At 42.3% G+C, this 26,168-nt stretch overlaps 1 protein-coding gene across 1 annotated transcript; it reads left to right on the top strand.

Moving 5' to 3' along the window:
* Window positions 1-57: 57 nt before the first annotated feature.
* TEX11 (testis expressed 11) lies at window positions 58-26,168 on the top strand (the record flags this gene model as incomplete). The annotated part of the gene is made up of 29 exons (XM_079541981.1): window positions 58-88; window positions 183-295; window positions 1,929-2,013; window positions 3,223-3,302; window positions 3,716-3,796; window positions 3,879-3,998; window positions 5,464-5,544; window positions 7,180-7,265; window positions 8,697-8,754; window positions 9,430-9,525; window positions 10,600-10,681; window positions 11,093-11,171; window positions 11,866-12,017; window positions 12,720-12,805; window positions 13,318-13,455; window positions 14,105-14,207; window positions 15,292-15,416; window positions 16,133-16,218; window positions 16,838-16,885; window positions 17,568-17,608; window positions 18,594-18,676; window positions 19,487-19,579; window positions 20,064-20,180; window positions 20,797-20,869; window positions 22,316-22,465; window positions 23,370-23,478; window positions 24,391-24,511; window positions 24,840-25,004; window positions 26,020-26,168. The coding sequence occupies 29 exons, from the start codon at window positions 58-60 to the stop codon at window positions 26,089-26,091; spliced, it is 2,754 nt and encodes a 917-aa protein (XP_079398107.1). The 3' UTR covers window positions 26,092-26,168.

The following is a 26,168-nucleotide window of genomic DNA, read 5'->3' as shown; positions in this document are numbered from 1 at the left end:
CGCGCATGCGCCCTGCCGTACCGCCGGTCTCCTCAGGGCTGAGGGAAGGTGTCGGCCATGGTGGGCGGGCGGCTGGGCGCGGCGGGAGGTAGCGTCTGTTTTCCATCCCCGCCCGGGGGCTGCGGCTGCGTAGCCGCTCTCTGACTCACCCCTGACTGCTCCCTTCCCGGTTTGTCTTCCAGAGCTGCTCCGCGAGCTGCTGGTTGAGGAGGCCCCGCCCCGCATCGCGGCCCTCATTGAGGAGCTGTTCCGGGCGGCGGGGGCCCTCGGCGAGGCGGACGGCGGCGCGGCGGAGGTACGGCGCTGAGCACCGCCTCTCCTTCCCCGTGTCTGGGGCTCTCAGTTTGGTGCTTTCACCTTTTAACTCAGCGGCCTGAATGCGATACAAAGCATTGTGTTTAATGAGAGAACTCGGCGCGTTGATTCCGGGCCAAGCCCTCTCTATGAGGCTGTGATAAGTCCAGGATGGGGTGCTGTGTGTCACATTCCGGTGTATTACCAGCCGCCTGCTTGTAGGCATGTCTTCCATAAGCTATGACTGATGAAAAATCCACAGCCCTCTGGGATGCATTCTTAACAGATCTTATTGCCTTTATGCGAGGCTGCATCATCTTTTAACAAAAGTTTCTAGCTTTTGTTCTTTGTCTGATAACATCAGAAGTTTCTCTGTGTGGGTACTTAAAATAATTAAGCTACTTAATATCATTGGCTTGTTGGAGCATGTCCAGAGGAGAGCCACAAAAGCGATGCCAGGGATGGAATGCCTCCCTGTGAGGACAAGCTGAGAGCTGGGGCTGTGCAGCACGGAGAAGGGAAGGCTGCAGGAAGGGCTGAGAGCAGCCTGTCAGTACCTACAGGGGCTGTAAGAAAGGAGGGGACAGACTCTGTGGCAGGGTCTGTTGTGATATAAGATGAGGGGAAATAGTTTCAAACTAAAAGAAGGGAGATTTAGGTTGGAGGAGATGTTCTTTACAGTAGGGGCTGTGAGGCAGTGGCACAAGGTGCCCAGAGAGGTGGTGGTGCCCCGTTCCTGCAGACACCCAAGGCCAGGCTGGGTGAGGCTCTGATGGAGCTGTGGGTGTCCCTGCTCAGGGCAGGGAGTTGGACCAGATGGCCTTTCAGGGTCCCTTCCACCTCCAACAATTCTATGAATACGGCCCTAAGAGTTAAAGTCCTACAGATGCATGTTCAAATCTGATACAATTCTCACAGCTCTTTTCCATTCCCTTCTAATTTTGCAACGTCTGTTTAAAATGTACATAATGGATTCTGAAAGCTGCCAGTGAATCAGTTGTGTTTTGGATGTGGTGATGTGCTGTTGCACAAATTTTGTATGTATGAATGCTTGTGAGAAAACTTCATTCCAGATGGGAAGGGTAAATCAGGTCATGTTTTGCTAGGCTTGGAAAAGGACTTGACAGAAACATATGTTAGGCTATTTCAGCAATATGACAGATTAATGGGATTTGTTTAGGAACATATTTGAATGTTTCTGAAGTCCACCACTTCTCAAACAGAATTTGCTGTTTTGTGTAACTTCAAATGGGAGCTGAAGGCACTGATGGATGACATGGCATATATCTTGCAGCTATCCATCTTATGATTAATTAGCTCTTTTTAGTTTCAGGTCATGATTTGATTTGCAGCTGCGTTCTTTCCTACCTTTGTCATCTCAGAGACACTCTCAAATTTTCAAAAGATGGGAGATAGTCTGTTAGAAGACTGAGAATATGTTATAAAATGTGCTTGTGAAAAGAGTGTGTCCCTGCCAACTGCTTCCAAGTCTCTTGGAGTACCCAGCCTGTAGAAGGGAATAGTCCAAACCTGAACTTGTGGGTAATATGAAAGATAGTAGCTTTGTCAGGAGTAAATCTCAATTTAATCCAATCCTAGGACAAAATTGAATGGAATGGAATTCTCTTTCTCAGGTTGAAGAGGGTGCAATAAGCCTGTGGAACTGGGCTGTGACCAAACACACGGGTTCTGTCATCAGCGATGAACAAAGAGCTAAATGTATGTATGCATTCTTTTCCTTTCTAAATGTGTTTTTGTGCTGCAGTGTGAGAAGGAAAAGCTCCCTGCTGCCAGGTGCATACATGGTGCTGTGGGTTGGTTTGGATATTTGCAGATAGGGTATAGACAGAAAACTGAGCAGCTGGACTTACACAACGAGTTTGGGGAGGATCGCCATGGTGTAACAGAGATCTTCTTTGTGACACAGAATTGGTGTTGGTATTTGCATCACTCCTTCCTCCTGTGCCAGAGCATCAATAAAGAGGTGATGTTTCCAAAGGAAACTCTGCATTGACTTTTATTTATGCCATTTTAATATGCTGTTTTTTAAGGCCTGTGAGTGTGTGGACATAACTCTGATGTAAATCTTTGACTGTCAGTTTCTAAAACGTGAGGTTGTTTTTTTGATGTGATTCTCTTACCTGTATTTATGTACAGAAAAAATCTAAATCCTTTTTTTCACTGCCCTGCCTCAGCAGCTGCAGCCTATACACACCATCTGTATACAGCTGGGGGTTTAATAGGGCTGGGGGAAAGCAAAGTGAGCTTTTACTCTATGCTGTCAACCAGTTCTTTATGTGGAGCTGCAGGACTGCAGTATCTGGCCTACATTTTTCTCTTAGGGGATAGCAATTAAAATTAAGTATAATCTGCATCATGTAAGTGATGTCAAGTGAAGGGAAAAGGGTAAGTTTATACAAAATAAGTGGTAATTGTTGTAGAACATAATGTTCTCAGATCTTATATCGCAGCTGAAGGGCCAGGGAGAGGCTATTTTAAATACATTAAGTGGTGTGTTTTCTACCCTCAGTGTATAAAAAAGGCCAGAAAATACTTGTGCTTTTTGCTTTGATAACGTAAAGATTATTAAACTTGATTTCCCCATTTTGCTGAAGGCTGTTTGAGGTGCTCAAGACACTGTGAGCACCTGCAGTGTAATTAAGTCTTTGAATACTGTGTCTTTGACTTAAACTCTCTCTAAAGTGTTTAATAGACATTTTGAGGAGAATATCTTGGTATCTTGGGGTGGGTTTGTTTTCTTTTTGATGCCTGAAAAGCAATTTTAAGCAGCTTGACTAAGATTTTAATTCCGAATCTTCCAAAAGTTTCTCTCTCGTAGGTTTAAACCATCTTTAGGATGTGGCAGGGCCTGGCTTTCTCAACAACAACAAAAAGGAACTTAGAAATATCTGCCTTACTTTCTTGCAGTGAGATTTGTTGCTTGCAGGCTGGTGCACCTTTGTGAAGGCAGTGATCCTCCGGAGGGAACCGTTCGGAGGCAGATTTTGGTAAGGCTCAGGGCAGGTGAGCAGTGTGGGAAACCTTAAAACCCATTGCAGTTACTTGGAAAGTGAGTGAGCTGTGCCTGTAATTCTAGAGAAGATGCATGCTGAAGGTGGGCCTGTGTTATCACAGGGGTGCCTTGCTGAGTCAGTGCAGTTAGCATCACATCTTTGTCATGTGTTGAAATGTTAGAAGAGCGGCGCATTCATTTATTTCAGTGTCTTACGGTGTTGTGTAGTGGGGCACCGTGAGCCTTGTGCTGCAAGCAGAGTTCATTCGTATGTGAGACACTTGTGACAAACTGAAGAGCTGGAATACCTCTCCTACATAACACAGACATCAGTAAGAAGGGATCTAAGGGATCACTGCCCTGGCAGTGACCAGATCTTCACAAAGCACTGATCATTTTCTCCTGCAGATGTCGATGAAAACTGGAAAAGGGTGGATAGATGTTGGCAAAGCTGATGTTGCTGATGAATTCTTAGAGATTGCCATGAATGTAAGTCCTTCTCTGGTTCTAGTTCTTTATAAACACACCTGTTTGTGACTTCCATGGGTCACGCTTCGGCTTTGTTTTCCAGAGCATAGAAAAGCTGTCTGCAAAATTACGCAAGGAGGGCGATGGTGAAGCAGATATTCATGTGTGCAGAGCTGATGTGGAGAAGGACCTCTTCAAAGTGCTCTCTTATCAGGCTGAATCAGTATGTGTTCCTCCCAGCTTACTTTATAAGTTCCTAGGGGGTACGGAGGTAACCTCTGACCTGCTAATTAGGTGTATGAATGCCTGGCACTGCAGGCTTGCTGAAGGATGCATCTTCTTTGCTTAGATGTAAGATATCAGATGTGATGTTTGAGTTCGGTGTTGCAATAATTTAATGGTTTTTAATTTGCCTGATTTATCGCAGTCGTTTCTGCTGCCTTGTTTATATCTTCTCATTCAGATTTGCTGCTCTGTAATTTGGCTGTTTATACAACAGCTGCCTTTCTGAATCATGTGTCAGTTCCAAAGGTGACCTGTGCTTGCCCAGGTAGAACTGCCTTAGAGCCTGGGTCCCCAAAGCTGCATTTGTGTAGCATGTATAGAGCACCATTGGTCATTCCAAAGCACTCATCAGACTGTGCTGGATTTGCAACTAAATTGGATGAAAAACATATGAAGGTGCTGTTGGTAGCCAGGGTTCATGTCTGACAAGCAGATATCATAGGCCACGTGTCCACAGTCTGCTCTACCTTACAAGTTTCTTGACTTTTATGAGCAATATAATCAAAGTATTGCTGTTCAATGTCATTGGATAGAAATCTTCCTATACATGGATACCCTCTCTTCCATGACCCAATGCATGCTGCTTTTTACATGTAAAGGCTTTGAAACAGTGGGAGAATGGGTATCAAATGGCAATGTTTGGCAAGAATGAGTTCTGTGGCATTTGAAACCTTCCTTCGAGTCTCAAGCTCTGTCACTGTGCAGCAAGGTAGGAATTATGACTGATGATTTAAGGAAAGAAGTCTGGCTGAACGTGAGAGAAGTTTGAAAATATGCTGAGTGTTTTGTAGGAGATCAGCAGGGCAGATTAAATTAATTCAAAGTACATCATTCAGAAATTCTGTGTTTTCAGAGGCATTGTCCTGACTTTTGCTGCCTGACTGAAGTTTCTGAGTACTTTGTCAGCACTGCAGAGCGTTACGGACATATGGGTATAAATGAGAGAGAAATCAGCTGCTCCCATTTGCTGATAACAGCACTGATCTCAGAATGCAGAAGGGGTTACTGTCTTCAAATTACGAGGAGCTTCCCTAAACAGACCAACATTTTTCATTTAACTTCTAATTGAGACGAGAGGACCTTAAATTACTGGAGAGGTGTTTCAACACTTGTTAAGCTGTCCAAGATTTGCTGTTATCTGAACATGTGAATGAATCATGCCTTGGATCTGAGCCTTTCACACTACCTGAGGGCTGCAGGGCACTCCTGGATGTCTTTCAGTGTATAAAAACACACAGAATTATTGTAGCACTGTAAGGACAGGTATCTAATCTCAAACTCGGCTTTACTGAATGCAAAAAGGCCTGCAATCCAAGTCTTTTTAGATTAGAGAACCAACCTTGTAGCAGATTTTAGAGGCAAGTAGTTAACTTACAGATTGTTGGCACGTTCTGCTTTCCTAGGCAGTTGCTCAGGGGGATTTTCAGAAAGCAACGCAATGCGTGCAGCGCTGCAGGGACATGTTGGTGAGGCTGCCGAGAGAGGTCAGTGAAATCATACCTCCTTTATCGTGCCAAAGTTGGCAAATGTTTTCCTCCCCATATATTAAAGAATGACACGTGCTGTATGTTGAGAAATATTTTGAGAACTCTCACTGTCTTCTGTATTTTTTTGCATCTTTGGGTTTTTTTTTTTTACTGCAGGTTATGTGGAAGAGTGACAGGTTTTTTTTTTCCTGCCAAGTTTTTAGGTTTTCGTTTGCTCAGAGTTCATCATTTGAAATAGAATGATCATAGAATTACGGACTGGCCTGGGTTGCAAAGGAGCACAATGCTCAACCAGATCCAACCCCCTGCTGTGTGCAGGGTCACCAACCAGCAGCCCAGGCTGCCCAGAGCCACATCCAGCCTGGCCTTGAATGCCTGCAGGGATGGGGCATCCACAGCCTCCTTGGGCAACCTGTTCCAGTGCCTCACCACCCTGTGTGAAAATGATAAACCTTTCCTAAAGAATGCATGAAGACAAGTAATCGAGACAGGCAAAAGAATTCTAAATAGAATCTGGCACTGCTCTTCTGCAGAAACAGCTGTGCCTCTTTATCTTGTGTGTTGCTTCTTTGCTCCTACCGGTGAACTTTTGTCTGGAAACAGGTGGGCCCAGAGAGGAGCTGAGCTGAGCTGCTGGGCTTTTGATATGCAAGTCAATCCTCAGCACTAATCTTCATGTTAATGAAGCTGCGGAGCTATGGGAACGCTCGCTGCTCAGAGAGCTGGCAGGTTTTGGGAGCGCTTTGTGTGATGCGGGGTGCCTGAAATGCACCCTGAAATTCGCTGTATTTTGGTTATGAGAGCGATCGTTTTTTTTTTTGGTTCACCCGCCCTGAATCTGTGCTTTTGTCTCTGGATTGCAGTGAGATCAGAAATAAGTCAGTTTTAAAGCAAGATGCTGTTCTGCAGCTCTCGTTCTTGGCTGAGGGTTTGAATTCCCTCGCAAGGAGCACGTTTTGTACTTTGAAAAGACAGTTACCACGGAGGCGAAATGGATGCAAATATTAGCAGTCTGTTGGCATTGAAAACGCTTTCCTGTCTCCTCTTTGGACAGCTGCAAACATGACAGTTGCAAATCATTTCAGCTGAAAGGACAAGTTGTTATGAACAGATACTGTCAGGCCTGACTGATAAAGCAAAAAGCGGCAGTGCTCCGAATAACCAAGCGTTCAAACACATTTTTCTCCTCTCACTGGTGGTGCGGATCATCCTTTTATAATGCAAAGGTGCATGCTGGAAAAAAGGCTATCATGCAGGAGGTGGAGTTGTGTTCATTTAACGATACAAAATTAAAGCTCGTTTGTCACTTTTGTAAAGGAAGTTGTAATATTCCATTTTTTCCTCTCAAGTTTTATTTTGCATGCTTTGCACAGTTGTAGAGCTTTCAGCTCGGCTTCTTGTGGAACCATTCAGCTTCATGCAGTGAAGAATTCTGATTTGCACATCCTAAACTGGCTCACATCACTTCACTTTCCCACAGAACAATATGATTTTAGTCATGTTCACTGCTGCCCTATCAAATAAGGTCAGAAGTGATCCCAGGGGGTATCTTTAAAGAACGTGAGACTGAGTGCCATAGATGTGGTGGTGTGTCTATGAGAACACTGTAGCAGCAGCAGCCTTTTGTTGCAGACCCGTTACCTGGCAATCCTCTGTTACAACTTCGGAGTGGAAACCTATGACTGTAGGAAGTATGAGCAGAGCTCCGTTTGGCTCAGGTAATGTGAAAAGGCAACCGAAGTTGCTTTTGTCATGTAAAAATCTGCTTTTGTCAGGTAAAAATCTGTGTGAAGGAGAGGAGGGGGTGAGGGAAAGCAAAAGGTTGATTGGAAATAAGGGAACATAGGATTTTCACTGAACCATACTGGCTGAGCAAACACTTAGTGCCTGTTGTACTCCCCTGCCTAACATTTATGTCTGTTTTTCACATTGATTTTCATGCCGTTAAAACGAAAGCCTTCTTTCCATGTGGAAGTTGTTCTCCTTAAAGCTCCTTCCAAATAGATTGCATTTATGAAGAGGCCACTTGCACACAGTAGTGATGGAACTTGAAAACTTCAGAGAAATGTGAAAGAATTTTTCTGTTTTTGAATAGATTTATTTTGAAGGAATATTTGAATTTCTCAGGGAGGAAAATTGCTTCACTGACAGCAAAGCCTGACTGATGAAAGACACAAACGTCAAGGTGAAAGATGAGTAGCTGGGCAGCAGTAGAGATTGGTTTGGGCAGCATCCAGTAGGTATTGTGTTATTGCTAAGGAAGAGAACTTGGCTGTCAGGAAAAGTATCCTCGTACCAAGGGCAGGAGAATTGTTTCTATTTCTTCTTGTTCTTTTTGCTTTATATACGCAGGAGGGAAACAGATGCCAACACATCTAATTCAAGATGCTTATGGTCATGTTTGCATTCACAGAATGCTTTTAGAAATGCTTGGAGTTGATTACAGCTGGTGCTTTGGAGATTGTTTTATATTTTGTTCTAGAGGAAAATTAAACACTGAGTCCTGGGACAAAATCTGGGGAGGAAATAAGGCTTTACCAAGAGCAGATATTTATCTGGATATAGAGATTTAGCTCCATCTAGTGGGATGAGATGCTGTATGAGATTAGGAAACAATTGTCCTGTTTTTAACGGTGCTTAATTTGCACCATTTGACATGAAATCTCTCGTGGAATTACTGCTGTGTTTTCCCTGGGGGGTCCTTTGTGCTGTCCTTCAACTTTCAGGTAATGAGTGAGAAATTGTGACCTCCAGGTCCTGTTTTTGTGCTACTGATTTGCTGTGATCTCGAGACTGGGTCACAAACACCTTCTGTGTATGACTGCAATATCTGTCAGGTGAGAGTGAGAGCAGTTACCTCCTCCAGACACCTTTAGCTAGAAGTGACAGAGCCCAACGAAATGGAAGATAGTAGAGAATGTGGTGCAATAGGTCGAAGGAAGTGATTGAGGACAGTGTGCAAAATGAGGATTCAGAAAAAAAGAATCAGTTCTCCTGTAAGGTGGAGTACTGAGACTGGCTTGTGTGATTTATGAGGTTTCTGAGTGCTTCAGAGATGGGGAAGGATGGGAATGTTGCATGTATCAGAGGACTGGCTGAGTTTATCCCTGTCATCACATGTAATGTTAACTTTCCCTTGTTGTTGGTAGCCAGAGTTATGACATTGGGAAGATGGACGTGAAGAATTCTGTTGGGAAAGAGATGCAGGTAAGAAATAGAGAAATTGCTGTTTGCAAATAGGAGGGTTTGGTTAGCATAACTCCAGTACAGCTATTTCTACTGTGCCAAATCTGACCAGTCATTCTGTGGCCTCTTCTATAGTCCTGTCTGCTGTGAAGATTGGCAAAGCTGCAGACCCCCTTGCTGTGAGCATTGGTCTGAGAGCTGAGTCACTATTAAGTGCCCTTAATCACGTTTGAATCTACTGTTTCACAGAGATTTAGCTGTAGAAAATAAGACTCAGGCTCTTAGAGGCCATCATTTCTTCCTTCCTCCCCATTCTTTCAAATCATCATTACATACATCTTGTCATTTCTGAGGTGTGTTTGAAGGCCATTCTCTTATATGCCTTTTTTTTTTTTCTTCTGAAGTTTGTAACTCTCGTTCATTTAATTTCTTCTTTCATTCTTTTTTAACACATCTCTGAATTTCCTCATTACTCTTCTGCTCCCTGAGCTCTCTGGTTGATTCCTGTCCTGTCAGGACTCCACACGCAGCACTGCTGCTCGAGCTTTGAGCTGAGCAGTCACAAGTCTGCTGTCAGACAAGCCTTCTTTCGACTGAGAGAGCTTTATTTCTCGTGGCCTTAAAATTTAAGCCTTTTGTGTCTGTGTGAGTTCCTGTGTTCTTCCTGCTGTTGCATTTAAACTTTGCTTTTTCCAGGCAAAAGCGCTGCGCTTGTTAGCAACTGCCTATTTCGAGTGGGATTGCAGCCTGCATCTTGACAAGGCACTGAAGGCTATCGACTTGGCAAACAAGGTAGTGGTGTGCTCTGATATCTGTGGTGTGCAGTAACCGAAACTCTGGCATTATTAACATCTGCTAACGTGACACAGACCACTGGTGTTTTCCTTGAAATCAGCTGACTTAGGGGCTGAGCTGGTTTTGCTTTGCTTTTTGTGCTCCTAAATACATTTTGATATTTGTACCTTTCTAGAGAAGCACAGCTCGGTATGTAGATGCAGAGCAGTGTTGCTGCCTGTGGTTCTATTAGCAGTGAGACCCACTGACAGTGGTGTGACTAAATGGCATGAAAACTGTCTGACCTTGGTTTCCAGTGGGTATCTCCATACATTTTGAGTCCCCATTTCATTACCCTTACAAATGTTTGAGCAAGGAGCAAAGAAAGTTCCATGCCAACAGCAGCCTTATTTTAAGCAGTTAATTTAACTGTTTCACCTTACTAGCTTGACTGTTTTTCTTCAGGAACCTGAAAAAAGAACTGTAGCTGAAGAGAGTTCATATATCTCTAAGCAGCTGCTGCTCTGAGATCTTGTGCTCTCATAGAAATTCCATTTGCCATGTAGGGAGTGGGATTAATTTTATTCTTCTGTGTCTTCAGTTTACTGAAAAAACTTGAATTCAAAACCTTTCCGTTTGTTGTTTGTTGACCATTCTTAAACTTCTGTTATTTGAGTCACACAAAATAAATTGTAAGTATAAAATCCTGTTGGAGGTGAAAGCTCAAATCCAGTATTCAACATAGTGGGAAAGCTTTCAGAGGGAGGTGCTGAGGATGCTGGTGAGGTCAGGGTAAGTGGCAGTGCATTCAAACCACTCCTGTAATGCATCACTGCTACGTCTGAGCAGTTTGTGTTCTGTATCTACCTTCAGAAAAGTGTCTGAAATGGAAGAGTGTTCTGATAGTATATTTTTTGGTAATATATGGAAAGCTAGAAGAAAAATGTTATTCTGAAGTTTGATATGTACAGTATTTTAATGAAAGCTGCAGTAGAAAGCCTTTCTTATTTCTGTTTGTTCCCATTGTTGTTCTGCCCTAAATTTCTACGAAGAGTAGAATATCCAAGTGATGGATTGTTTTTCCCTATGCAGGAGAATTTGCATCCAGCAGGGTTTTTTCTGAAAGTTAAAATTCTTCTTAAAAGTGGAGCATCAGATGAAGACATCAGCTCAGGTAGCACAGTTCTGTGCAGGTGCCATGGGAAGGTGATGCTTTTCCATGTCCGACTGGACAGCCTGAGTGAACGGATTGAGAAGGGAAAAACCAGCATCTCCTTGTTGTGTGTTCTAGAGGAATTTTCACATGCTAAATGTCACAGTTCTGATTTGGCATTTTGGCCATAACAGCCAGTGTTAGCAGAGGGACTGCAGGGCTGGAATACCAGGGCTGTCACATTCTGTAGTGTTACTTTAATTGTGAGACAGAGAGGCAAGTCAGAACACAGCTGACGTGTCTTATTCTTCCTTGGTTTTAGAACTACTCTGTTCTTTTTTTTTCCCCTCAAAGAATTTGTAAGACCATACATTGAGCTGTCATGTGTCTGAAGCTGATTGAATAATCTTAACAGCATTGTGCTCTTTTTAGCTGTTGCAGAATTCCAGCACCATGAGATGTCTTTAGACTTCTGTTTGAATACTGCCAAGCTGCTGCTGGAGCATGGAAGGTATGAAAGCACCATTAAGTGCAGTGAACACACAATATTTGGCTTTGTAGCTGCTCCTCTATAAGCAAAGATCTTCTATTACATAGTGACACTTTACCTAGGAGCTGGCAGAGGCAGGGAAGCCCTTTTTATAGGTAGCCTATCTGTGCAGTGGGAAGGTGGTACATATTAGCACAGCAGGGTGAGAAACAAAGTCTAGTGGTGATTTGCAATATTGTAGCCTTACTTTGGAATAATCAGGATCATCTCCAGGTAGTTCTAGTATTTGCCACAGGTCTGGAATTGTATTTCTCTTCCCTGTTAACTAAACAACACTGAAAATTAAAGGTTTAGGAGTCCCAGTGAAAAACAGTATGAGGTTGAACAGATTGCAAGACAAAGGCATGACATTTCACAGTGTGGACTGCTGCACTGTGATCACCTGCATGTGCACTTCTGTCTTGTAGTAATTTCTAACTCTGTCACTGTGAGATGAAGTTATCTTGTGAATACTGTAGAACAAGCGTGTGCTAATAGGAAGTGACTACAGAATAGATGAACTGTGGTGCATTCATACCTTGATTGACTCTGTCAGTGTGGTTGTGTGCCAGTAATGCCAATGAGAAACACACTGAATGTGTGAACGTTACTCTTTAGAATGGAAAATTAACAGCTTTTTATGTGCAGCCTCTTGAAATTCTGTCAATGTGAACAGGGAATCAGTTGGCTTTGATTTCCTGAAATCTGTTGCTGAACGATTTGAAGCTTCACCTGACTTTGGAAAAGTCACCCTGCTCTACATCGAGTTCTTGTTGCAGAATAAGAGGGAGCTGCTTGCTAAGCAAAAGGTTGAAGAAATTATTATAGGTCTGTATCCCTGTTTTGCTGCCACTTACTGAAAGCTGCATTTAGTTGGCTAGCCTTGAATTCTGATTTTATTTTTTTAATATACTCTCATCTTTCTTTCTGTTTGCGTCTACCTTCCCTTCTGTTTCTTTTGCATGGCAACTCTCAACTTCCATAATGAATGACAGCTATGATAAAGCTTCAGGCTAAATTCTCTTGCTAAAACAGTTCCTTCTTCTTAGTGTGGGCTGTGTGAGTTTGATGCATGTGGGAACATAAACATTTGCTAGAAATTCTGTGTGATGTTAATGCTTTGCCCATCCAGCTCAATGTATTTTTGTATATCAGCATTAAAACAGATTGCATGTCCTTGTTTGAGCAGCTGAATTACAGGTTCCTTTTCAGGTCCTTTGCACCTGTAGCACAGTCGTGCTTCTTGGCTGTGGTATCTGCTGCAAATCAGACTGTGCTTTATGTAGCATTTAGCTAGGTGCAAAAGCCATGCTGTCATCATTAGAGCATGACAGTAGCTATTCTCTTGGTTGCTACTTTTTCTTTCCAGAAGCAGGATGTGGAGCACTGGATCCTGGATGAAGCTATTGCTGTGTTTTTGTTTCTTGTTTTAGGCAACAGGACAGTTGCTTTAAACATAGATAGCTCACAGGTAGTTCTCTCAGTGTGGTTAAAGTTCTTGTAAAGTGATGACTTGCAGTATCTTTTCAGGTCACTACACTGGGAAACAGCTGTTGCCTGAAACCTTGAACCGACTGCACATCATCCTGTGGGACACAGCTGCCAAACATTATGAGGTTTGGAACTGTGTAGCGTTGATGTTTGTATGAGTGAAAGTGAAGATCTTTTTCTGACTTCTTTGATATGTCTGGCTTTGTATAGAGGGTAAGTTGTTAGTAAAATCCCTGTTCCATTTGGAACTGGTTTGACTTTCACCCTGATAGGTGCTCTTTTCCATTCAAACATCAGGCTTCAGGTAGGTTCCTCTCCAGGTTTGTAAATGGGAACAGTTATACCAGAATGGATCAGCCACAGAACCCGTGCAGCCCACTGTTCTGGTTGTGCCCTGGGAAGAGTTCAAAAAACCTTAAAATATTCCTTACACTGAGACATCTGTAGTGGAATAGCAGGAATAGGTAAAATATTTGTTCTCCTAACTAATGTGCCTGTGCTGGGGGTTCAGTGACTGCTCATCTGGGAAAAAGCCTACTTTACTATCTGAATCTTTCATTTCCTATGATGGTTTTGTTTGATTTAGGAAAACAAGCCAATTAATCATGCCTCTTCCTTTTATTTTTTAATTTCCTAGGCAAAAAGCTATTCTGAAGCTCTTAACTGGTACAACTATTCTGTCAGCTTCTATACACCTGGGCAGATAGATGAGAATCTGGCTAAGTTGCAGAGAAATATGGCTTCTTGCTATCTTCATCTGAAACAAATTGACAAGGTATGTTTATTTAATAACATTGCTTTTGTGTTTGTAGCTATATCATTTGGACTTAGTTTACATTTTTGTTCCTGTACCTCTTTTGCATTGAGAGGATCTGAGAGACACACTGGTTATCTTCACTGCTTCGGGGGCCTCTTCTATCACCCATCCTTGTAACCCTGTTACAGGGTTGTCTTAGCATGCCTCACAGCATCAGGTTTCTTTTCAGATTAGGGGCCATCCTCCCTTCAAGACAGATGAGCCTCAGCAGAAACAACATTGGACTTGTCACACTGTGACACTTCCACGCACTGTTAGCCCTCAGCCCTGCAGAGCTGTGCATGTGCATTACCTGTCTGAGTTCTGATTTGGGGATGTTGAACTTCACAGTTCAAAGTGGCAGAATGGAGTTTTAATCTCTCAGCATTCTCAGGGCTTCTTCTGCTTTCTAATTCTGTGGCTCCAATGGAGGAATTGCTTTCTTCCTCATGACAGTCATTGTCTGTCCTTGGTGTTATCTTCTGCTCTGATCACTTTTCTTTTGGGGGGGTTGTTGCCAAACCAAACTTGTACAGTAATTGTGTGAACATCTGTAATGAAACCATTACAATTTGTAGCTCTCTCCTGTCGCATCATTGCACTGAATTCCTTTCTTTTCTGTGTATAGGCTAAAGAGGCAGTTAAAGAAGCAGAAAGGTGTGATCCAAACAGCATCTTTACTCAATTCAGCATCTATAAGATTGCAGTGATGGAGAATGACACTGATAAAGGTAGAACTTGAAAGGCAAAAAGGTTCTCTACAGCGATCAGAAGCGTTGAGTGTCGTAAATAATGCTCAGCAGACATGGACTGTTAATTCTGGGAAAGACATAGTAGAGAGAAGATAGAAGTGTCTATGACATCACTGAAACTGTCAGCCTGTAGATTTTGGGCTGTCAGAGGGGGATGTTGTTTTACACACAGCGTGTAATCTGTGTGGAGTCTTTGGCTTGGAATTCTCTAATCTTGTGAGCAAAAGCTAAAGCAGCATCCCAGGGTGAGAATCATTGTAGACTTGCTATTTCTAAAGTTCTTTTATGAGTGTGTACAGCTGGAAAAATGCTACAGAGCTAGATGAACCTTTATCACTGCTCTTGATTTCTCTGGTCAAGCAGAGCCTGAAGTTACCAGAAAATACATGAGCTGACTGAGATGACTTACAGAATGACATACGTCTGTAGACTTTTTCTTCTGCCGCTTCATATTTTAATGAGATTCTTAGCTCAAATAATTAAAATTGAGAAATACCATGTATAGACTTCACTAGGGTACAGAGTAACACGCAGATCTTATTCGTCAATGAGATCTGTGCTGATGAATTATTCTCTATATGTCTTTTAAATGGCAGCCTAATTTGCTCATATAATACAGAGTGGGAACCACAGCACAGCAGGAGCATAAAAGCAGCAGCAGCCTTAACGTGAACCAAGATGTGGGAGCTTGGAAGCTTGCCCAGGCAATGGATTAAAGAAAGGCTTCTGCGACAGAAAGATATTTAGCAGAGCAAAATTGAGGATATGTGAGATGCAGTTTCATTTGTGTGGCATCCTTGTTTCCTTAGACTAGGAGCTTAGAATGCCTTTTTGGCCCCTCTAGGAAGAAATGCACAGCTGTGGAGAGCTGCTGGTATGGTCAGGTTTTCTTGTCTTGATTTTCTTCTTATGAAAGGCTGTGATTTTATTTTTTTATAAGTTGTAGTTAAAGCCTTATTAAAACAGTGGAACTTTACACCTTCCCATTGCTTCCACTAAAAAAAAACCAAACAACCAAACAAAAAAGACCCCAACAACTGATTTTTCTCTATGTATATTTCAGCTGTGGAATCAATTATTGAAATGGGGAAGCTAGCTGAAAAGCCATCTCAACATGAAGACAAGCTGGTAGTGGATGACAGTATGAGCAGTAACCTCCTGAGTTTGGCTGCCCAAATTGCTTTAGAGGTAGAACAGAAAACACTGTCTTTATTTTGCCTTATTCTATAAGTAGGACAGCTGTAACCTCTGTAACCTGGCCTACTTTTAGTATTTCTGCTTCATGCATTTTGAAGTATTTAATGCTTGTGTGACCAAAGTCTCACTGTATGTTCTGAGATGCGTTGTGTAAAGCAAAGTGCAAACTGACTCCATATAAGAATAAACTGTTATTTGAACATATACTTATTTTTCTGGAGAACAAGTGATTCTGAATTGTAAATGTTAGTATCTAGAAATGTCATGGCGTGTTTCTGTAACATTCTCTTCAGCAGAATGTTACATTTCTCCCTACCCCTGGGATTTTGTCCAAAATTACGTAAGGCAATGATGAAGGACTGGAAACTCGTTTATCCCTCTGTTTGCTTCAATCACTGATCAGTGCCAGCCATGCCTAATGTGACTGATGACAGTGGCGTTAGGAGAGGAGGCTTTTGGATGCTTTGTAGGGCTGTATAGCATCCTAAGGCATGAAGAGCTTGCCACGTTGTACTGAGCCTGTTGCTGCTTTAGGCTCTTTGCACGTGGAATTGTGTCCCTCCCTATGGTTTTCTTTCAGCTCTGAGGGAAACTCTGTGCAGATCTTTTGCTCTTCTTTTTCTTCATTGTTTTGTTTGGTGGAAACTGAGCAAGAACGCTTCATACAAATTGTGCTTTCATGGCTGGTTTTGTTGTTTTCTTTTCAGCATGATCAACAAGCTGTGGCTATCAGAGCTCTGGAGCACCTGTCTGAACATTCACAAGACTGCCGACAAGTATTTGCAGCTTTAAAGTGAGGGTGTGAGATATTTACATGGGAAGGGAACTCTGGTTTCTTTCCAACAGAAATGATTTTGTTGAGGAAGGTGGAAAGCAGAGTAGATGAAGGATTAGTTAGCAGTGCTTTTCACAATGGGGATGTTCCTCAGGCCCAGACTCCTACAGTCTGTATACATTTCAGGCTTTTTCCAGGCAAGCTCTGACTTTATGACTTCATTGTGATTTGAACAAACGACCAACAGCAACTCGACTGAGATTGCAGCAACTCCTGTGGTGAAAATACCAGCTCAGCTGTGTCCTGTGATGAAGTGATGTCTTGTTGAAATGTTCTACCGCTTATAAAAACAAACACTGCAAGAAAAACCTCTTCTTTCCATTTTTTGTTTGAAACTTTTTTGGAAGTACATTTATTTATTTTCTATTACCTGATTTAACAAAATGGTATACAAAATAAGGCAGTGGGATGGGAAATATTACAATATTCTTCTCAGCTTGACACCAAATTCTTTTGTGAGCTATGTGGACTGATGGCATAAAGAAGAAAGTGGGATCCTGTCTGAAACCTGAGGGCAAAGTACACTGTTGGAAAAAAAAAATCTTGTTTCTTCACTGTTGTTTTTTCTCACATTCAGATGTTTGGTTCGTCTTACGTTGTCAAAAGTAGAAAAAGAAGAGAAAAGGTGAGTACATCTGTAAAATGTGTTCTTAGGCAGACAGATTATACAAACAGTGCAACAGAGACGTTTTTCCTTAGGAGTAATCAAGAGATTAGTTTTTTACTAGTTAAAAGTGCACCCAGATGACTTCCCACCATGGACTAATGGTGTCACGCAGAGGCATCTGCTTGTATCACCTTTCTTTTAAATACTTGCTTTTTGCATTCCAGTTTTATTGTTTAATGGGAGCATGAGCTAAGCATTCTTTTTAACATCGACACAAGGTTGAGATATCTTACACAAGTTCTGAGTGAGAACTTGAGAGTGAGACCTCCCTTGCTGAAGGCTGGCCACTTTGCAGGCAGTGTGATAGCATGGAAGGAGGAGAGCTGTACTGCTGGATTGTGGCTGGCAAGAAGACAGGGGATGTCAGTGAGATGAGATTCTCCTGTAGCCCCTAACTGCATCCTACTGACTGAGAAAATCTCCTATACTTCTACCTTCACTGCTGTCACTAAAATCTTTTGCAGGCCCTCTGCACCTTCAAATGCCAGAGGTTTCTAATGCCTGATGTATCTGTCAGAAGAATGATCATCTCTGTTATTAAGGAGCTGTTGTCTTCCTGCATCAGTAATGTGTTCTATTGCAAGAAAATTAATCAAATGTTATCTAAAACCTGATTATTTTTTTTTTCCTTCCATTTTAGAGATGAAGACATCAAGTCGATGCTGACTTATTTCACCTTGGGTACGTTTTTGTTCTGTTTACATTTTCTGTAGTCCCTCCATTTGTGAATGTTTTGTGACACGATCAGGTCTGTGCTGACTCCTTATTTCAGCCCACATTCTCAGCTCCCCAAGTTAAAAAGGGGATTCAGCAGTGCTGGGGGGTTGGGTCTCAATCCTAAAGGCAGAAACAAAGTTGGTGTCTTCAGAAAGGAAGAAGTTTGGTTTTGTTCCATCAATTAGCAGCACAGCTTCCTGTTGGTGTCAGTTAAATGCCAGTGATGGTATTTGCTGTTTTAGCTGTTTTGGGAGGTATTTAAGGTTTGGTTTTTCTTTTGCCTTGGAAGGCTTAGAAAACTTTAAGCAGTTTTAGCAAATTGCTGAAAGATGAGGAGAGCCTTGTCAAAATCGGGTGCTACTTTTAAGCTGTGCCATTCACTGAAAAAGAATTGTCTTGTTTGCTTTGGAATACACACAGGAGTTTTACAGAAGATTTTCCCATCCACATAAATTCTTATTTCATTAATCTTTTCTACTGCTTTCCCCTGTCTTGGAAAAGAAAGTTAATGAAGTACTGAACTTTTCCTGTTCTCGCCGTACTTGACTGGGACTTACAGAAGAGAATGAACAGAGAAGTAAAAGAAATAAATGTCCCTTGAAGAAAATCCTTAAACAACACTTATTAAATGAAATCCCCACCCAACTTTTTGAGCAAATTCTGTTAAACTCCTCTGCATTGGGCTTCAGTGCCAATAACCTTTGAAGAGGCAGTACCTCCTGGGAGCCTCACATCTTATCCTAAATGCTGTTTGAGACACCTTCTGAAGTTTGTTTTCTAAGCTTTTGTGGTCAGTCATATTAGAGATAAGCTGTGAGAATCACCCTTCATCAGGGATTGCACGGGAGCTTTGAAAAAATGCTATTTGTAAAGTAGTTATTAGACTTGGAATTGTTTGTGTCCTGCTTAGAAAATGCAACCTGTCTTCTAAAGAACACATTTTCTGCAGCTCACCAGAAACTTGCTGAGCCTTTCACAGAGGAGAATTTGACAAGAGATGTAAGGACTTCAGAAGCCCACTGGTTTAGAAAAGTTGGTAAGCTGCACTCTTAAGACTTAAAGTGAATCACCTCCACTTAGGCTGATGTTAAGGAAGGAGGAAGCGTTTGAAGGTGCAGTGCTATGGAAGGTGCCACCTTTGGCAGTCTCTGCTTTAAGTGGTCTGTTCATTTTTTGTCTTCTGAAGCTGCCTGCTGTAACTCATATTTCAACTCAAATACTTGCATGAGGTCTGTGTGACTGATGGGGTGTTTGGCCCTGCTCGTTACCTCAGCAGCTCTTTGTGCCACGATGCAGCTATGCAGGGCTCCTATTTTTTCTCCTTTTGACTTTTACTGAAGTCAAATGCAAGGTCACACAAATAGGGAATACCAGTGATTTTCTGAAAAAAAAAATGGCTGCTAAGGGCAATTAAAAAAGTAGCAACAAATACTGAGTGTGCATGTTCTTATGCAGGTTAGATCAGCATTAGAAAGCTCAGATGAATGTGCTGCCATCAGTGGTGAATGGTGTGACTGTGGTTCTGTTTAATACTTGGGAATACTGGTCAGTATTTTTATTCAGATTCTGATCTTGTTTACTGACAAGAAAATGCTTCATGCAATTCGTGCTCTTGTGAGAGAATACGTGTTAGAATGGACACTGGATTGGGATGAAATTATCAAAGCAAGATTTGAAAGCAGGAATAAGATATGTTAACAAATCACTGGCATAGGTATCCCTTGCTGTTAAGTGACCTGTTGATGATGTTTGGATGAAGAAATTGAATTGCACGATATGTTCTGCCCATTGGAGATTAGATGGGCATAACCAGTAACATGTCTAAGATTGTTATTCTAGCCTTTGGTTTTCATGTCTTTGTTAGCCTGGAACTTAGCTGTGCAGCTCAAGGACTGCCCTGAAAAGATGAGGGATTTTTTTGTCCTGTCTTTCAAGGTATGTACTGACACTGTCACAGTCTGGTGCTGTCAGAAGTCACGTCCATGTGTTGGGTATCTCCTTGGAGAAGCCCTCGTGTGCTCTGAGAATGGAGCACTGTCAGAAAAAAATGGCCTTGCAATATAAGGTTTAACCACTGTTATACTTTACAACCTGATCATTGAAAGTATGGCAAGACATGTAGACTTCAGTGAGATCTTCCTGAAGTACCTTTGTTCTCATGTATGGGAGCTGGCTCATGAATAGAAACATTTTACACTGACAAGTACTGGAGTCCAAATCTCCATGCAGAACTTCTACCAACATTGTGCTTTTTTTTGTGTGTATATATATATATATATATAATTTTTTTTTTTTTAACTCCAACACTGCTGCACCCTTTGTACTGAAAAAGTCATAGAAGACACTTGACAATCCTCTGTTCAGCATGCAGATTGCTTTATATAGGCACAGTTCCCATTACCTCCTATTTTTGTTTCAGTTATCCCAGTTCTGTCCCTCTGACAAGGCTGTTCTAATTGCTCAGAAGACATGCTTGTTAATGGCAGCTGCAATTGATCTGGAGCTGGGGAGACAAGAAGTGACACTTTCTGAGCAGGTAGGGTGTTGTTCTGTTGCCTCATTTGATCTGTATCCACGAAATGAACATTCACTACTTTGTTTTTTTACTTTTGATTTTGAAGCCTTAGTTGTTTTACTCAGAAGGAGATATGGAAAGTGTAAGCATGGGAACCTTCCATAATTCAGTAGAATCAGTACACCCAGAGAATTGAAAATACTGGATTTCTGTAAAGTAATTCAATTGACTTAAATAGATTTGAGCAGGTTTGTATCAGCAAAGGGTCAACAGTGCCTATTCTTAAAGGAACTTCAGTCTACCTTGTTTATTATGTGAGCAGTGGTTTATCAGTCTCAGTAAGATTACTGCATGTTCAAGAGAAAACAGATGATGTCTTTCAGGGACACACGTGGTCCTTTTTGAAGTAACAGAACCTTCAGTGTGAAGAGGCTTTGCCTGAGTACTGAAGGTCATTACAGAAGAGAGAGAAAACAGAACACAACCCCCCAGGAGCTGGTGGGGATGATGTTAGGCAGGTTCTGCATTTATTAAATGCTTAGACATGGAGAAGTCTCTCCTCTTGTCAGTTGTGAACTGTATGTTCCTTTTTCCTGTAAGACTGTAACAGAAATCTTTGGAACTCCTTCTAAATCAGGTGGAGTTTTGGAATCAGGCTCTCCAACATCTCCAGGCGTGCAGAGAGATATGGAAAGTTCTGAAATTAACGGGTAAGCTGGGAAATGTGTGTGTAAGTACAATTAGTCACTGTGTTCACTGAAAATACAGGGCATGTGGAGCTACTGTCATTGCTGAGGAGTGCTGAAACATATGGGACAATATAGCATGAGAATTTACAGTGCCAGCTGTGGCTTTTTTGTATGTCATTGCTGGCTTTTTGCTGTACAGGTGCTGTGAAGGGGGAATGATCTTTTAGAGTGAACTGGATTGACTTTTCTGTCTTCACTGTTAGGAAACTTGAAGCTCTTTGCTCTAATCAGACCGGTAGCAGATCTGCACAATTTTCCTGGCTCCGCTCTTGCACTGGAGTCTGGAGTAAGGTGTGCTTTAATCTTTTGCTGATTCTTCCCTTGAAAGGCATTGGAGAATACAGAAGGACCTACTGCCACGTTCTCAAGTGTCAGAACCCATCTTTGTTCCTTGGCAATTCCATGTCAGCACAGCTCAGGCTGATCACAGGAGAATGGAGGGCTTTCAGCTGCTGACAGCTGGCATGCTGTGTGACTGTTAGCTTAGAGGCTACGTGCTTCCTCTTTTTGGTCATACATCACTAGAAAAACTCTATCAGGCATTCCTTGTCTGACCTGTGGTCTGGTTTCTTTTCAGTGATAGGCTTCAGAAGTTGCTGAGTTTCCATTGTAAGATGCATCAGTGTTTAAGTTCTGTCAAAAAATTTACTTGCTGCTCCCCCTTCCCCCCAGATTTTATTGTTTCTGAACTAAAGGTTCATTATATAGACTGGATTTGGAGTTCTCTTTATCTCCATCCCTAAAATCCCACTGGGTTGATTATCTCTGGATGTGGACATTTCACTAGATGGGAGTTTTTATTGTAGAGGTTTGTGGAATGTAGCCTGGCTCTTCCTTCTCTATTCTCTAGACTTTAGCCAGTGCGTGGACAAGCCTGTTGCTCTGGATTGAGAATATCTTTTAGATGTAAGAGTCCAGGTCTTGGTGATAGCACAGGCTGGTCTGGCATGTGTGTTGGTTTGTGCCTTAGTGGTTCTGCTGTTCTCCCACTCTCTTTCCTGAGGGTTTCCTACCAGAGAGGGGACGAGTCCTCTAGAAGAATTGAAAGCTGATGGTAACATCATTCAAAAGCTTTTCAGGCAGTGATGTTCTGTTATCTGCTTTACCTGGCTGTGCCATTGGCTTTCCTGGTAGCTATTACTTTTGTCCAGGCTGCAATCATTCAGCCAATTACAGACAACCTGGATTTTGGGGGTGGCTTTGAAGCATGGGGTTGGTGGGGTTGTGCATTTGGCATCTGGGGATTCCATCCACAACTACTTCTCAGTTTCTACTTCCTGTGCTGTTCAATCTGAGGATGTTTGTTAATGGTTTTCCTGCCTGTTGGAAGTAAAATATTGACCTTGTACACAATTTAGCTTTAAGAAAATGAATCATTACATACAGGCAAATCTATCTTTCCTACAGGAGATTTTTCTAAAGACCCAACAGACACTTTGTTGCTGCTCTATGAATTTGAAGCAAGATCCAAGCTTAATGATCCAGCACTCAATAACTTCATGGAGTCACTGTGGGAGCAACCACACATAGAGATCAAGACGCTAGAAATCATTGCATGTAAGGACTGCATTTGTTCTTCTATAGTTCTTCAAGTCATGAGTATCAGCTCAAGCCACTCTTTCCTCTACATTTGAGGTGACCAGGATTATTGTGTATGGTACATCGTGCAGGAAATGAGCTTAATATTGTGTCCTGAAACAAAGATGCTTAGGATCTCAGCAGTGTTAGGAGATCTGTGCTTTGAAATGTCGTTGTGTTACGTGGATGATGAACCAGTAATTTGTGATGTCCTCTAATTTCTAGAACCTGAGACATTTGTATAAGTCTTGAGTCTGGAAAAAGTTGTTCAGATAAACTTTTACAGGCTCCAAAACTGGCAAAGGCCAGAGAGCAGCCCTAGGTGCTCCATGTTCCAACACAGACATTTTAGGGTGCTTTTGCTTCTTCAGCTTAGTGTAGTTAACTTGTAAATAATCCTTCTATAGCTACACCTCATCTTCATCACAAAGTTCCAGTGAGAATACAGCATAAGAACAAAAAAAGATGTGTAAAATGTAGATCCACCATGGCAAAACTGGAAGGGATTCTGCACAGTTGTGTAAGCACCTGCTTTTCTGTGTTGTCTTAAGGAGATGCATGTGGGGGAAAAGCTGTACTCAAATCCCACTGCTGCCTGATTTTTCAATGTAGATTTTCATGCCCTAGGAAACAATCAAGAGGATCCTTGTTTCTGTAGAGCCCATTGCTACTTTGGGGTTACTGCACTGACTGTAAGCAGCAGCAGTGGACAATCTGCTGTGCTTCTGCTTATAGTCCTCACTGATGAGTCTACAGCTAAGAAGATGGCAGAGAAGCACTAGCTTGTGACCTGCCCAGGCAATAAGCAAATGCTGACCATGCAGTCTAGCTCCAATCATTTCCTTCTTCTCCATTTCTTTAATTTTTAACATTTATTTTATAGCATTAGCAATGGAACCTCCAGCTCGGTATCCTGTGCTGTGTAAGAAAGCTCTGAAGAGTGCCCTGAGCCTTTACAGAAAGCAAACTACCACTGATGCTGTGAAATTTAGGTGAGTGTTACTTGGTTTGAAATGTGGTAGGGAACAAAGTCTTCAGCTGGAAAAGGTGGGTTTTAGCTCATGTTTAAACTTGCTGTGAATTGCTGGCCAACCAATCTGCCACTGCAGTGTGTCTGTCTAACAGGTGTGATGACTGCAACCTGTTTGCTGGGCATGTTTTCTGAAGGTCGTGTTTGCAAGAAGTGAATCTATTGAGGAAGGAAAAGGATCTAGAAAGCGTTCCTGGCTGCTTCTTGTTATACAAGTGTTTGTTCCAAATGCTTCTCTGCAGCACTGAAGTAGTGAACTAGAAAATTAAGACAAATTAAAGGCTGAGAAGAAGGCCATGAGGTGTAAGCTAGCAATAAGATGCTGTAGCACATGCACAATTTATTCTGCTGGGTATCCAGCTCTGTGACAGCTGTAGCTTGTGGGATCTGACAGACAACCAGGCGTGTCCTTCCCTCTCAGCTCTATCTCACAAAGGATTTTTTTTTCCTTCTTCCTGAGTTCTGTGCTGCAACCAGTGGGCAGAGGCAGCCATTGCTACTCTTTTTCCCTTTTCACACTGTTTTCAGAAGCTGTGTATTTCTTACTGATTTTGTGAGGATGCTGAGCACTTTTCTCGTTTCACAAACAGGAGCTAAGGGTCTTCTCTTTTTTCCTTGCTGTCATGCATAGCATCCCATGAAAATGCTACAAGCCCAGCAGTTACAATACAGAACAGCTGCTCTCGGGTCTCTTTTTGCACAGCTTGTATGAGTGAGAAGGTGTCTGTACAGATACAGGTGCAGTAAGCACAGAGGTGGATGCATCAGGATGGCAATCAGAGGCACGAGTCGTTGTGCTGCAGGTGCTAAAATGCTGTTTGCTCTGTGCTTGGGGTATTTCATATTTCCTCTTTCGCTCTGTTTTGATTCCCAGCAACTGCTTGCATAGTTTGATTAATCTTTCTTTGCCAACCGGAGTGACAGACTTGGATGCCTGTGTGCTGCAGGAGGTGTGGGGCTACTTTGAAGATGCTCTGAATGTAGTCAGCAGCTCAGTAAGTTGAACAAGAAAGCAAGAGATTGGGAAATGATTCTGAGCACATTTAAAACATTTATTTTTTCATCAAGTTGAGAATAATTAGTAGGTAAAACATTATACAGTGTTATATATGAAGCAGCTTAGACTTCTTCAGTAAAAGATGCACTGAAGTTACCTCAGTAGAAATGGCTTTTTTAGAAATGGCTTTCTTGATTTTTGTAAGGCTTCTTTAGAGATATTTCAGGCCAAGTTTCAGTGAAGCATGTGATAACTCTGAAAGAATTGTCCTTTGTGTAGGGGAAAAATAAAGCACCACCATTCTCCCGTTCTGTTTGCTACTCCAGGATAGTTATCCGGAGATGGAGATCCTTTGGTTGATGACAAGAGCCTGGAACACAGGGATATTTCAGTATACTGTTGGTAAATATCAGGAAGCAGAGCAGTGGTGTGGATTAGGAATGCGTTTCCTCAACCATTTAGGATCGCTGAAGAAAAGCTACGAGGGACATGTAAGTGTGAGCAGATGGGAATGGGAGTGGATGTCTGGGCTGAACGTGGTAGAAGTCAGCTGTGGAGGGGAAGAAGTGGAATTGTGTTGTGAAGGTGTGGATCTGAGTGAAGAAACCACTGCCTGTGGTTTAAAGGCTGTCAGGAGCAGCGTGGCACCTGCATAGGATCATAGAATGGCTTTGGTTGGAAGGGACCTCGAGGATCATGAACCTCCAACCCCCCCTCCTGCATGCAGGGCCACCAACCTCCATATCTAACACTGAACCATGCTGCCCAGGGCTCCATCCAACCTGGCCTTGCCTATTTTGGGGGAACCAAAATCGATTTTTCTCCAAGTGAGACCGGAATAGATTTGATGCACAGTGGAAGGAGTGATGCAGTCTTTACTGACAGGACTGCACAGCTAGATGTGAGGCGATTTGTGACCACTAAGGGAAGGATGCTGTACCACTTTACTTAAATCACCTGTTGCATGAATTTTTGCCAGCTTGTTCTTTAGTCTGTGAGGGTGAAATTTCACAGCCAGTGCCTCTGCAGAAAGCAGCAATGCTGCTTCTTCATTAGTCACAAGTAAGCTGCTGTCTGCAGCGTTCTGGCTGGTGCTCCTGTCTTGATTGCAGCTCAGTTCAGCCCGGCTGCATGCAGTCATGGTTTATTCTCTCGTCTATGAGACAATCAGGAGCTGGTTGCAACCTTTGTGTTGTTTTAAGCACATCAGTTAATACAATAAGAACAGTTTCATTAATTGATAGAAGACTCAGCTATAAGCTGTGTTTTATGTCAGTATAAGTAAATCCACCTTTGTGAGGTGCCACTGATTTAAGCTAAAGCCCCGTGTTTCAATCTGTGCCAAAATCTTTGCATCAATCCAAGATTCTAGATTTAGAAGCTGGCTTTAGTCTCCCACCTACTTCCCTACTCCTGTTCCCTGCCACTGCTTTGTATTACCTACTGAATGATTCTCCTTCATACATCCTTGTTGACTGAATCAACCATCGTGCTTGTATTCTCCAGATGGTCGGCCTTTATAGTGAGGTTCTGGACAAATTGGACAGAGTAAAAGAGTGTCTTCCAAATGAAGAATAATGATAAGCACAACTGCAGGAAAGGAGGACAGCAGTTGGAAGCATCCTGCTGGAGGAAGGAGGCTGTTAGCTCTGCGA

Source organism: Tetrao urogallus (assembly GCF_951394365.1).
Source record: "Tetrao urogallus genome assembly, chromosome: 13".
NCBI lineage: Eukaryota > Metazoa > Chordata > Aves > Galliformes > Phasianidae > Tetrao > Tetrao urogallus.
This window is presented reverse-complemented; position numbering and strand designations above follow the sequence as displayed.